Source organism: Curcuma longa, chromosome 9 (genome assembly GCF_044706935.1).
Source record: "Curcuma longa cultivar G26 ecotype Majalengka, Jawa Barat chromosome 9, ITB_CL_G26_1.1, whole genome shotgun sequence".
Lineage (NCBI taxonomy): Eukaryota > Viridiplantae > Streptophyta > Magnoliopsida > Zingiberales > Zingiberaceae > Curcuma > Curcuma longa.
The window spans coordinates 5,653,634-5,666,987 of record NC_133869.1 but is presented as its reverse complement, the minus strand read 5'-3'; the positions used below and the strand labels follow the sequence as shown (position 1 = coordinate 5,666,987).

General features: G+C 36.1%; 2 protein-coding genes and 1 long non-coding RNA gene across 3 annotated transcripts; 1 reads left to right on the top strand and 2 right to left on the bottom strand.

The window, feature by feature from the left end:
- Positions 1 to 400: 400 nt before the first annotated feature.
- Positions 401 to 4,257, top strand: LOC141834861 (L-ascorbate oxidase-like). The gene is made up of 5 exons (XM_074722242.1): positions 401 to 670; positions 836 to 928; positions 1,036 to 1,248; positions 2,483 to 2,671; positions 2,926 to 4,257. The coding sequence occupies exons 1-5, from the start codon at positions 401 to 403 to the stop codon at positions 3,877 to 3,879; spliced, it is 1,719 nt and encodes a 572-aa protein (XP_074578343.1). The 3' UTR covers positions 3,880 to 4,257.
- A 1,125-nt stretch (positions 4,258 to 5,382) lies between these two features.
- Positions 5,383 to 5,901, bottom strand: LOC141834361 (uncharacterized). Its single transcript, XR_012602318.1, has 2 exons — positions 5,731 to 5,901; positions 5,383 to 5,619 (listed from the first exon to the last, which is right to left on the bottom strand). It is a non-coding gene; the product is annotated as an uncharacterized LOC141834361 (long non-coding RNA).
- Positions 5,902 to 6,830: 929 nt separating this feature from the next.
- LOC141834873 (transmembrane 9 superfamily member 7) lies at positions 6,831 to 11,918 on the bottom strand. Its single transcript, XM_074722256.1, has 4 exons — positions 11,911 to 11,918; positions 11,723 to 11,835; positions 8,366 to 8,513; positions 6,831 to 8,257 (listed from the first exon to the last, which is right to left on the bottom strand). The coding sequence occupies exons 2-4, from the start codon at positions 11,785 to 11,787 to the stop codon at positions 7,100 to 7,102; spliced, it is 1,371 nt and encodes a 456-aa protein (XP_074578357.1). The 5' UTR covers positions 11,788 to 11,835; positions 11,911 to 11,918; the 3' UTR covers positions 6,831 to 7,099.
- Positions 11,919 to 13,354: the final 1,436 nt, after the last annotated feature.

Here is a 13,354-nt window from a genome sequence, read left to right as displayed (position 1 = left end):
TTATTTGACTTCTTTAAGATTATCTAAGAACAAGCTATTTTGAATGAAAAATAAAATGCAATGTCCTTTTAGTATTTTTTTTTCAATATGAAACCTCCTTTGACAATAATAAAAATAAAAGTCATTCTTTTTTATTTTGCCCACAAAAATTTACCCAAACCAAATTTCACCATAATGGATATTCTAGTGCTAGTGCTGTGCCTCACCTTTTTCCTTTTTCAAAAAAAAAAAAAAACAAACAAAAATCCACATTAAGCGATTCCTCCACTATAAAAAAAAGGGCTAGTCCTGTTGACTTCCATCACAACCAGATTTCTTCTCTTCTTCTCTCACAATGCTATTGCGTTTCCACTCTTCTTCACACTTTTTTGATTTCCCTCAACCTTCCTCCCAACCACAGATGCATATGGCCAAGACCTCCCTCTTGTTCATCGCTTGCATCGTTTCACTTCTCTCGCACACCGCCTGTCAAGCCAAGGTCCTGTCCTTCAACTGGGAGGTGGGTTATGTCTACGGGTCGCCGGACTGCGAAGAGAAACTCGTAATGGCGATCAACGGCCAGTTCCCCGGGCCGACAATCCGCGCCAAGGTCGGCGACACAATCGATCTCGAGTTGAAGAATACTCTTGAGACCGAAGGAGTTGTCATCCACTGGCACGGTATCATACAGGTAGGTAGTCCAAGCTTAGTCACTACTTACTTAACCAGCATCCACTACTCAAACTCACCACTGGTTTTTTACAAGGACAAGGAGTCGAGCAAGGCTACAAGTTATTTTCCACTACCTGTCTACCTCAAGAAATTTCATACTTTGTTTTCTTTGTGTTCATGACAGCGAGGAACGCCTTGGGCTGATGGCACTGCCGCCATCTCACAATGCGCAATCAATCCTGAGGAGACTTTCAACTACAGATTCGAAGTCGACAAGGTTAGAGTTCTCTTTTTTTATTCAACAAAGTGGGTGTGGCGTTACGTTGACAAATGCAACTATTGATTCACTTTTTGTTTCCTTTTTCCTCTTGGACTGGGACGCAGGCTGGAACATATTTCTACCATGGACATTATGGGATGCAGAGAGCTGCAGGGCTGTATGGGTCTCTCATAGTGGATGTGGCTGATGGTGAAGAGGAGCCATTCCACTATGATGATGAGTTCAATCTACTTCTCAGTGATTGGTATCATAAGAGCATTTATGAACAGACGGTTGGACTCAATTCCAGACCCATGAAATGGATTGGAGAACCCCAAGTAAGTGATGAGTTCAAGTTTCTTTTGCTTCCATTCCATAACAACAACAACAACAACCAAAATTAGGACAGCACCATGGGTTCTTCCTTGGCAGGTTTCTAAGGACAAGGAGGGAAAAGAAATATGGGGTTTAAACTAAATCTAATTTTGTGATACATGAAAAAAAAATTAATGCATAGAAAAGGGTAAAAAGATTAAGACTAACCACGAGTTTCTGTCTCCATACTAATTTTCTTCAATTGTAAGAACTTAAAAATCAAATAGAACGAACAGCACTGTGACCTTCCTTTCATTTAAAAAACCCTTCCTAATAATTAAAGAGTTGGTTCCTACTTTACCAAACATGGAGAAGTGATCATCCACTAGGCCATAAGTCTCAAGGAAGGGAGGCAATGACTTAAGTAGAGAACCTCCATTTTGATAAATTTCATGCATCCACTGTATCAAAGTGGACGTTTGTATTAATTAGATAAAATAAAAAAAAAAAGGTTACTGGTCCACCATGTTACCTACTGAGGCGTGACAACTTCACGCTCCCCCTTTAAACTAAGGTTACAATAACATGTTTACATGGCTGGCACGTTGTCATTTTGTAGCCTCGTTAACAGTGCTCAGAAAAGAAGACAACAAAATGAAAGAAAAAAAGAGTACTATTCTGACTAGTGTTTTTTATCCCATTTTCTTAAAGCAAAAAACACTCACCCATATGCTTCTGTAAACGGACAGGTTGCATCTGTTTAAAATATATATTGGCACAAACAAAGACAGCCCAGCTATGCGTTTTACCTGCACCTTGTTAAGTTAGCCTCTCGATTATAGCGACATGTGAAAGTTTTAGAGATAGAGACTAATTATAGCGTACGGCATCAGAGCTTTTGCCACATGCTACGTGCTTTGCCCTCCCATCAAATATAATAAAAAAATTAAAGTGTCGCCAGCTTTATTTGGACACTGGCACATACTTTATCACAAGAAGGTACTCTATGATAGAAATATACGGAATATATATATCAAAAGACGCTTATTCTATTTTCTTTTCATTTCTAAAATAACTTTGTTCCACACTGCTCCAAGGTCCAAGCAATTTTAGTTAACTGTTCTGCTTATAGGCCACATTATAGTCGTTTTGACTAAAATTGCTCTATATGACTTGAATTTGATTAGTTTTAACTAAAGTAATTTTGGCCATGTTGTAATCATGCATCCCTAATTTTGGCTTCTTGTTTGCGTGCAGAGTCTACTGATCAACGGCAGAGGGCAGTACAACTGTTCCCTGGCCGCACATCTTATCCAAGGATCCAGCACATGCAAGTTCACAAGCAAAGCCTGTGAACCTGTTGTGCTCCGAGTTCTTCCAAACAAGACATACAGGCTGCGAATTGCAAGCACTACCTCACTGGCTTCACTAAACCTGGCCATTGGAGTAAGTAACTATCTAGAACCATCTAGATGATTAATTTCCATCTCTTTGTTCATTTAAAATTTCATGGCGAAGCCACCGATTAACAAGAAAAAGTAATTGATTAGTAGAAACACCACTCATAAAGGGCACAATTGGATATAGTAATGAAAAATATATAGAAAATTATTATAAGAGAGAAAAAATGATCATACGTTCTTACTGTGATTCAACATCATCATATTCCATGCCACAGTTGACATTTTTCTTGTTTTCAGAATCACAAGATGACAGTGGTGGAAGCAGATGGCAACTATGTGAAACCATTCAGTGTGGATGATATGGACATATATTCGGGTGAAAGCTACTCAGTACTCATAACTACAGACCAGAACCCATCATCAAATTACTGGCTTTCTGTCGGAGTTAGGGGAAGAGAACCCAATACACCACCTGCTTTAGCTATCATAAACTACCGTCCTAATTCCCCGTCAAAATTACCAGACTCTAGTCCCCCAGTCACACCGGTATGGAATGACTATGCCCATAGCAAATCATTCACGTACAAGATTCTCGCCAAGGAAGGCACACCAAGGCCCCCTCCACATGCTAATAAGACAATTGCCTTGCTCAACACACAAAACAAATTGGATGGTTATACTAAGTGGGCTATCAACAACGTCTCTTTAGCACTTCCTACCACCCCTTATTTAGGATCCATGGCATATCATGTAAACGGTGCATATGATCCTCAACCACCACCAGAGAACTTCCCCTTAGATTATGATGTGATGAAACCAGCCAAGAATCCAAATACAAGGCAGAGTACCAATGCATATGTCTTCCAATTTAAGAGCACAGTTGACGTAATCCTTCAAAATGCAAATGCCTTAAAAGAGAACGTCAGTGAAATACATCCATGGCATTTGCACGGGCATGATTTCTGGGTGCTAGGGTATGGGGAAGGAAGATTCCAAGAGAAGGATGCTTCCAAGTTTAACCTCAAGAATCCTCCGCTCAGAAACACAGTAGTGATTTTTCCTCATGGTTGGACAGCATTAAGGTTTGTGGCAGACAATCCTGGAGTTTGGGCATTTCACTGCCATATAGAACCACATCTGCATATGGGCATGGGTGTAATATTTGCAGAAGGTGTTGACAATGTCAATGTCAGCCAAATCCCAAAAAAAGCTATAGCTTGTGGGATGTTAATCAACAATCATCTCCCTTAATTGATGCACCCTGACCCAGTCATTCGTCTATGAGGCTGATCGATCAAGTTGTTTCTTATTAGTATGTCACTTTTTAAGAAGAGCAACTAGGAAATGTTTGGGACCAATGCTGTCAAGATTATGAACTTGTATGGAATATGGTTTTGATATCTCACTAACCTTGAATTAATAATGCAATCAGATGATAAGGCAGGGTTTAAATTTTAAGAGAAAATCTAATAAACTGATTACATCAATCAGGTAGGTTTCCTTCAATTAGATATTTAGTCCTATAGGTAATTATTGCTTTATATATGAATCCATTTTGCAGTAGAAGCACCTCTTATATTGGTTTAGCCTACCAACATAGGGATGTAACTTTCTGATAAAACTAATTGTTTGTTTGAATCAACAGAAGTAGATTGAAAATGGTCAGAAGATCATAAGACTAACGAATATGGAATATTTGAATGTAATCCAAAAGGTCTCTGTTTCTTTGTTGCAGACCAAATACCTTTAGTTCCAAAGGTACCAATTGGGTGATGTTATAACACTAACAAACATAGCTTCCATTCAATCTATCTGGATTTGATCCACACAAAAACAAAGAATGTAACAGCTACTTTTTCTTAAGTTTATCGATCAAACTGCTGAGTTAGAAGGCTCATAAGGAACCATATGGCAATAATATAATTTCTTGCACTAGTGAATTCATTCTAATGAAAGGGGAAAACGGGCACAAGTACAGAACAATGTCAAGAAAGTTAAAATTTATTTTGTTGATTGATTTGTATTTAATTCTTGACTAACTTCATGTAGACTCAAGGAATCTAGTTGATCATCCTATGTGAAGCAGCGAAGGTTGTTAGAGAAGCATAAAGTTGTCACCTACTAGGACATGTGTCTGTAGAGAAGGTCATGCATGCCATCTATGATCTACCACCCAGTATGCTTGTTTCTTCTACAGTTACTAAAGAAATCTGTTAACTCTTGGAAACCCCGTTCTACTTATTTGATTTTGTCCTACTAAACTCAAGCTGATAATTCTTTGGATAAGCAGGATTTAAAGGCACCAAATTTCACTTCATCTGATATATATCATAAAATCATTAGAACTTGTTCCTTGGACAACAATAGGAGAGGAAAATGAGAATATGAGATGAAATAAAATGATTGATTTCTCTGTTCACTTCAAAAGTAATAGAGAAGAGGAAGGAATTTAATTTCCTCCATTCCCTTTAATTTTGCATGCCCAAATTGAGTTGAAAAGAATCTTAAACACAAACAAACAAGTGAGAATATTTCTCTTCCTTCATTTTCCATTAAAGTAAAAAAATAATAATAATTAATGAAATAGAATGGGAACAAAAAAAAACTAATTTCACTTAAACTATTTCATTTCCCTTGTATTTCTTTCTTTTTTTTTTCCTTTCTCGAGGAAGATGGTGCGAGTGTATTTAATCTTAAAGCTCAGCCAAACAAAGGGATCAAGAAACACACAAACTGTAATCAAAAAAGAAGAAATAAAGCCAGTCTCTCCAACTTCATACAATTTAAAACGGAAAAAAAGATACAAATATCCAACAAGACTTTGAACTAAAACACCAAAAGGAATATAAGATGACCAGCGGTAAGCAACAACCTGTTAATTAGCAATTCTTCAAAATAACAAGAAAAGAAAGAAGATGCATACCTCAAAAATTTGTCCGTCCCGTCCGAATGGAGGATCGAGAAGACAAGGCTCAGGCCTAGTTCTTCGACCTAAACACGAAAGCGTAGGGAAACTTTACCTAACATTTACGGATCGAACGAAAACAAAATCCAAAAGTAAGGCTACCAGAAGGGTACATTGGAAGAACTCCAGAAACTAACCCCGGGTGAGTGAGAGGGCGGAGAAGAGGGGGAGCGGTGTGGGATGAGGTGCCGCAGCAGCTTCCAGCACTTTGTCGGGCTGGTCGAATTTCCCCGCGGGCGGGCGGCGCGAGGAGAGAGCGTCGGAAGGAGCGGAATTGAATAAGAGAGTGATGTTTGGGAGGCTCAGCGGACAGATTGCTCGGAGGAGTACTGCGACTTGAATGCAGTACGCGTAGTACAGGTGGGATTATCACTTGGCAGAAAATTTGAGTTGAATGCAGTACGCGGAGTACAGGTGGGATTATCACTTATCCCCTCTTTTGTCGTGGCTAACTGTAAAGTCGATCGTACGTTCGGACAACGAATTTTATTTTTTTATTAAAAGTATTATCATTTAGCAGTAGATGTGTTTTTTAGCCCGTGTAAGGTTTAGTATCTTGACATTCTTTGCGGATAATTTTATTTTCTCTCTTGAATATTCTTATGAGAAAATTTCAATCTTTCTTTTGGAATAAAGCACTGTTTTTTATAAGTGTTGTTAAAATGTTTCTACGATTTTTTTACCGTTTATTTTTTTCCCTTTTTATTGTTAATAGAAATGTTCATATTAGTAAATAAATCGACAATATTTATGAAAATAAAATAACAATAGTAAAGTAAACCATAATGGCGCATTTCAAACCCTTAGAAAAGTGAAGGTCAAACAATAATAATAAAATTATAATTATGAGAGTTTTTAAATCAGTAACTCAAATATGAAATCAAAATAAAATTCTTTTTTTTAATGCATTTTGTGTTTAAGTTTCACACATTATTCCTATTTTTAATCATTTGGTGTAAATTGTAATGTCACCACGACATCAACTGGCTAAGTTGATCGAACTAAGCTAAACCATGAATAGAGGTTAGGCCTGAATTACTACTGGTAATCTCTAGTTCAAAACTTTGGCCTGACGCCTAACCAGTCAGTCTCCTTAGTAATGCTTCATCCCAATGAATCAGTCAAAAAACTATAATTCAACTGAAATCACTTATTTCAATCGGATTAGATGACTCCTAAAACAATGTGTACGAACCTAAAACATTGAAGAAGATATGTCATAATTCACAATGAAACGTTGAGATGAGAATAATCAACGGGCATTCTTCAAAAGTGTTCAATTCATTTAATATAGATGCATTCTGAGTGAACAAAGATACAAAGAACACGTCCAAAAATAATAAGAGTGGAATACAATAAGCAAAGTCCTACACCCCGCTATATTTGCCGTAAACACTACCGGTAGCCTGATTCTGTTGTGACGGAGATCTTTTACCACAACTAAATCTGATAACTCCCCAAATACTGACAAGACTTCTTCAAACTCCTGTTTTCCAACAACCCTGATCAGTCAATTTTCACAGATGAGTATATCTTGCGGACAAACCAGAAGCAAGCATAGAAACCCATTGTGCCAGTCAACACGAAAAATGAGTAAGACGCAATCAGCATGTAGCCAAAGTAGAGAACTCCTGAAACGAATTTGGTTATCTCCAACTTTGTGAAGAAATAGAATGCTGAATATGCAAAGAGGTAGAGAGCAGAAGATCCTGCAGTCAAATAGGCTCTCCACCACCAGTGATAGTCCTCACTGCAGAGCTGGAAGTAGCAAAGAACAATTGTGATTTCAGCACAGGTTATAATGAGAATGAGGAAGACCAAGAAGAGGAAGCCAAAGATGTAGTAGAACTGGTTCAGCCATATTGAGGTCAGGATGAAGAAGAGCTCAATGAAAACAGCACCAAATGGAAGAATACCACCAATTAGTATGGAGAATACTGGCTGCATGTACCAAGCTTGCTCAGGTATCTGCCGGGGAATCTTGTTTGTCTTAACAGGATCCTCAAGAGCTGGCCCCTTGTAGCCAATGTAGCTACCAACAAAAACCAGAGGAACAGATATGCCAAACCATAAAAACACCAAAGCAAACATGGTTCCGAAGGGAACAGCTCCGGATGACTTCTCACCCCATATCAGAGCATTCAGCACAAAAAAAATGGCAAATACAATACCAGGAAACATGAAAGCAGTTTTCAAGGTGATCCTCTTCCATTCCGAACCTTTGAACATTTTATAGAGACGGGCAGAAGAATATCCAGCAAATATCCCCATGAAAACCCAGAGTAGAACCATAGCAGTCATCAGGCCCCCGCGGTTGGAGGGAGAAAGGAAACCCAACAATGCAAAAATCATAGTAACCAAGGTCATTCCAAAGAATTGAACTCCAGTTCCTATGTACACACAAAGAAGCCCAGAGTTAAGTGGCGGTCTGAAGACATCCCCATGAACTAATTTCCATCCTGTTTCTTCCTGGGCCTCATCCTGCGACTCTAGCTGGTTGTAGTTGGCTATATCTCTGTAAAGAGTCCTCAACATAATCATGGCCACCATGCCCGATAAAAAGAGAACTATCATTAAAGAGTTAATGATAGAAAACCAGTGGATTTGATCATCATTCATGAGAAGGTAAGTATCCCAACGAGATGCCCATTTGATCTCACTGGGCTGCAATAAACATATATACAGATGTATGAGAAATACTTGAGCAATATACATGGCATATCAAGGAAGAAAAGTATTTTACAACATAAGCTCCAGAAAGACGCTACACACCTGGAAGGTAACATCATATGAAAAAACAACATCTGTGTCAGCAGTTACTTCTTGAGGTGCATTGCTACCAGGGGATATTTTACTCTCCGAGGTACATGTGGTAACTTTAGGGTTATTAGCATCCCATGCAGTGTATGTATGCTTCACACTATTGGTAAAAGCAAGAGAAAGGTAAGCAAGCAATTATAATTTATTTATCATGATACAAACTTAAGTATGAGATAATACATGTAACCAAAAACTTCAAATAAATTGGACTGCTGAAGCTAATTTGACAAGCCCAAACACTTTGAATGAATAATGTAAATTTTAAATAGTAAATAGATATTTAAGTCATCGTTATCAAGCCAAGTTTGTCACAACTATTTGGAGTTAGTTACATAAAACTTATCCCTTCATTAAATTTTATGCAAGGCTATATATTAGTAGTAATATTCAAAACTGACTAAAACATTTTTTCACATATTTGAATAATATTTTTTTTAGAACGTGTTTCCTTATATCTTTCAATCTAATAATAGATTCAAATCTACTACCTATAGGATTTATAGGTAGTGCTAAATCATATTTATATCATCTCAACGTAGTTTCTTCAATTTTATTATTTATTAGAGCCATGGCTTTAAATATGGCTTAGTGCTAGAGTTTTTTTATCACCCAATATCGTGTTGACACTTGACGTGCTTCAAAGCTTGCCGAGACAGACTTAAATGAGCGTCAATATAATAAAATGGTTCGACTTCAAGTACCATACTGTGTCCATATTGTGTCCACTTTGCTTGTTTACCTCAAAATATAAATCTACAACAATTAAAAAATTAAAATAAATTTTTGGAACAACAAATGACAAAAATACAATTAAGTGTTTCAACTAATACTTATACTAAGTGTGATGCATGAGATGGAACATAGGTTATTGTAACATCTTAATGCACATTTTCCAAAACCGAAATTAAATATTACTCCTACGATTTTTCACATTTGAACTAATTTTTAGACATGCCCATAAATATATCTCAACTAATTACTTGAAGTTAGACTCAGATTGGAACATTAGAATTGGCTAGGCACGATTACAAGATCTGGATGCAAGTAGCATCAAAATAGATAAATGTGGGAAATGAATTACTCTTTCAATAATAGTTAATATACGGAGTGCCTCAGAATCATTGATAAGCGAGTGACAAATATTAAGGTAAAAATAAGAATTGAACAGGATACTGATACAAGCATCTATAAAGTAAAGCAACCTATTTAAAAGGTGCAATTTACAATTCCAAATAATTTTCTCTTTCTTTAATATGGATGGCATAGCTACTACTTATTGCTATTAATATATCCTCCTTTATCCTGACATTCCATAAGTAGCTTAAGTCTCAAATATTTGGGATGGCCCATATGAATCTTATCACCTTATCACAATTCATGTTCGTTGTTAAGAAATTTTTGATGTTGATCATTAAGGTGATACAACAATCAATTTTTTCCTCTGGACAAGAATGTCAAAGAACTTAATAAAGGACTACCATGTGCAAAAATTAATGACAATATTTTTGTTCAAAGAAAGATGATAGTTGTAGTTACTAAGTTCTTACTGATGCTGGTACAGCCTCCACAGTTGTAGAGTAACTTTGAAGTTTCTTGTAAATTCGACTTGCTAATGTATATCTTTTTTATCAAACTTTCTGATTTTATATTGTAAGTTTATTCCACTATGCTTTATAAAAATCCCTGGAAAAGTAGAAATACCTCCACCCATATATTGAACTCACTCATTTTTGATTGGGTAAAAGTCAAAAGGATACCCGTCTTTTACCAAATCAAAGGAGCGCCCTATGTTGATTTTTTATTAAAAAGGCACCTCACCCCTTATAAAATGACATAACTATCCTCCAATACTATTCTCATTATTATTTACCTATATCTCCTGTCTAAATCCTGAACTGGTCGAGCGCGTTATAGCAGCTACGAAATCATAATTGCTACAACACAAAAAAAAAAGACATTATTCGGAGCATCCGAAAAAACTTTAAAAGATATTTTTTGGGCTTGAAACCGAGATGTTATGGATTCCACCAAGTAATTAGTTGTAGATTTATAAACGAGCTTCAATTTGATATATTATGCATCGCATAACTCAACCGAAGTCAAAAGTTATGACCTCTCAAAATTTAAAATTTAATACGTTGTAGCAGCTACGAAACTGTAGCTGCTACAATTACGTGGTAGCTTAGTTGTAGTAGCTACGAAATCGTCACTGCTACACAATTGTAGCAGCTACAAAACCGTAGCTACTACAACATGAATATTAAATCCTAAATTTTGAGAGATATAACTTTTGACTCGGGTTGAACCACGAGACGCACAATATATCAAATCAAAGTTCGTTCAGAGATCTACAACTATCTACAAGATGGAATTCAAAATGGCCCAATTTCAAGCTCAAAAAATATCATTTAAATCCTTTTCGAAGACTCGAATAATTTTCGTCTTAAAATTTTTTTCCATATTGTAGCAATTGCAAAACCGTAGCTGTTATATGTACTATGTAGTTGCTGTTATAATAGGCCCAAAGTGGACAATATCATGCCATTGTGGAGATACAGTTATAATTTTCGTAGTTGTTACAATGCGCCTAATTTAGACAGGAGATAAGATAATAATGAGAACAACACTGGATGATAGTTATGTCATTTTATAAGGGGATGAGACGCCCTTTTAATAAAAAAATCAACATAAAACATCCCTTTTGATGATTCGATAAAAAAGGGACGCTCTTTTGACTTTTGCCCTTTTTGTTTCATGTCTAGCTTAAACATGGAGAGGAAATGAACAAGAAGAGAACACCCAAGTTAATGGATTGTTCACCTCAGGATTTCCATAAGAAAAAAGCTCAGAAATGCATAGTTGCCTATTCTTTGTTTATACAGTGGTTAAACAGTCAAAGTAAGCATACTGCCACAAGATGGCAAATCACAGTTACTAGACATTACTGAATAACAAATGATCAGATGATCAAAAAACAATAGTTGGATTCTAGACTGGCAAACTTTTCAAAGTGTATCATAATAAACTACGGGAAAAGATTGCACTGAAGCTAAAGATGATGATTAGATTAACAACACTTTCCCTCTTAAAACAATTGAACCTTTCTTCTTTATTATCTCCATATAGTCACAGAACAGGTATTGATAACAGAAGAAAAGCAAAGTCTTAACCATTCCAAACTACTCTATAGCACAGACAAATTATACAATAATCACATGCTACATTATTAGCAATCAGATGCCAACACAAATATAGGTATTTGCTAACAATAAAATCTGGATGAAATAGAAGCTTATTAAACAACAGTACCTGCTTGGAATAACTTCAAAACCAACAATCCTAGCGTCATCAGACTCCACATCCTTATGGTACATGACTTTGAAACTAAGATGGTTACTGAGGTAATATTTATTGTCCCTCCCCTAATAACAGAAATTGCATATTACTATATAATAAGCAAATTCCAGAAAGTTTACATGATGAAGTAAATAACTTACCTTAGATCCAACGCCCCACAAATGAGGAAAAAATAATGTTTTGATTGTGCCTCTTTTCCTGAAAATTTATCAGTGTGCACATTTTTCACAACAATTCTCCTTTTGCTCTGAGATTTTTTATTGGAAAAAAAAAAGAGAAAGAACTCTTTCCTATACAAGTTAGCCTAAGTTTTGCACATAACTTTTAGAATGGCAATGAGAACTTTAAGTCAGTCATTGAAACATCCTAGAATCCAAAACAGGTCAAACATAAAAGGGCAGCTCAGTGCATGAAGCTCCCACTAATACAAAGTTTTGAAGAAGAATCAGACCACATTGGGTCTATCGTACAATCTTACCCTTCATTGCAAGAGATTGTTTCTGTTAGTAGTAGCCCTAGAGCCAATTATATGATAATTGACTAAGGACTTTTGTATCATATTCTATTGTTAATAAAGACAAAATTTGATTATTATATTTACTTCATGTTTGTACCAAATGACTAAATATAGTAATGTCCTTGAATAGTAGGTTCTAATCTACATCATATCAATTAGTTAAATTGATAGTGAGATGAAGTAGAGAACAATACTCTTAACTATTCCTAGTCAAGTATTAATATTCAAGGACAATATTAATGCATGAGGTTAGCATGTATGTCAATTGATGATTTGATCTTACAAGTCATGGATATGTGATATCACGTTGACACATGGATATATATTAGAGAATATATACTGAATTGACCCGCCATAAGAAAGTTTCATAGATCGTCATATGAGTGTCATAAATTTTCTTATATGACTATTGGTATGAATAATCCTTAAACCTGAAATCACTACGGTTCCCTACATAAGAAGTTGTGTATTTTGGTATCGTCAAACATTATCCGTAACAGGGTGGACTATAAAAACGATCACTAGATATACAACGACTTATGTAAGTGATGTAGATGAAATCTATCCCTCCCATATGATGAGAGTGATATCTGTGGGCCCCTTGATCGAGGAGGACTACTAAATACATGGTCATGCTCAAATGAGTGAATATGAGATATTGAGCTCATTTGCTTGAGTGAGCCTACTCGGGAATCAAGAAACACAAAGATCGATATCGATGATGACACAATCTATGCCTCATTGATCAATCTAGATATCGAGGATAGAAGGACATCATCATACATTATAGTAGTCACGGAAAGATTAGATCGGATCTCAACTTTCTCGTCACTTGGGTAGCAATGATGCATTGCTAGATGTCACTCATTGTTTATGTGTTTAAAGCGGTTTAGACACATTACCAACGTTACGAAAACCTATTGGGTCACACATAAAGAACACGATGCTTCGGATGTTGTTTGATTTTAATTTAACTAAAATATGATCTGAATTGGATTAATTAAGTTAGACTCAAGTGAATCCAATTGAATTATGGGATTGAGTCTAATTTGAGTTAGACTTTGAAT

Coding starts and splice junctions, on each gene's coding strand:
- LOC141834861 (XM_074722242.1), top strand. CDS start 401: ATGCATATGGCCAAGACCTCCCTCTTGTTCATCGCTTGCATCGTTTCA. Junction 929..1,035: donor ACAGATTCGAAGTCGACAAG/GTTAGAGTTCTC, acceptor ACTGGGACGCAG/GCTGGAACATATTTCTACCA. Junction 1,249..2,482: donor AATGGATTGGAGAACCCCAA/GTAAGTGATGAG, acceptor GTTTGCGTGCAG/AGTCTACTGATCAACGGCAG.
- LOC141834873 (XM_074722256.1), bottom strand. CDS start 11,787: ATGTACCATAAGGATGTGGAGTCTGATGACGCTAGGATTGTTGGTTTT. Junction 8,514..11,722: donor TTTGAAGTTATTCCAAGCAG/GTACTGTTGTTT, acceptor TTTTACCAATAG/TGTGAAGCATACATACACTG. Junction 8,258..8,365: donor CATATGATGTTACCTTCCAG/GTGTGTAGCGTC, acceptor TGTTTATTGCAG/CCCAGTGAGATCAAATGGGC.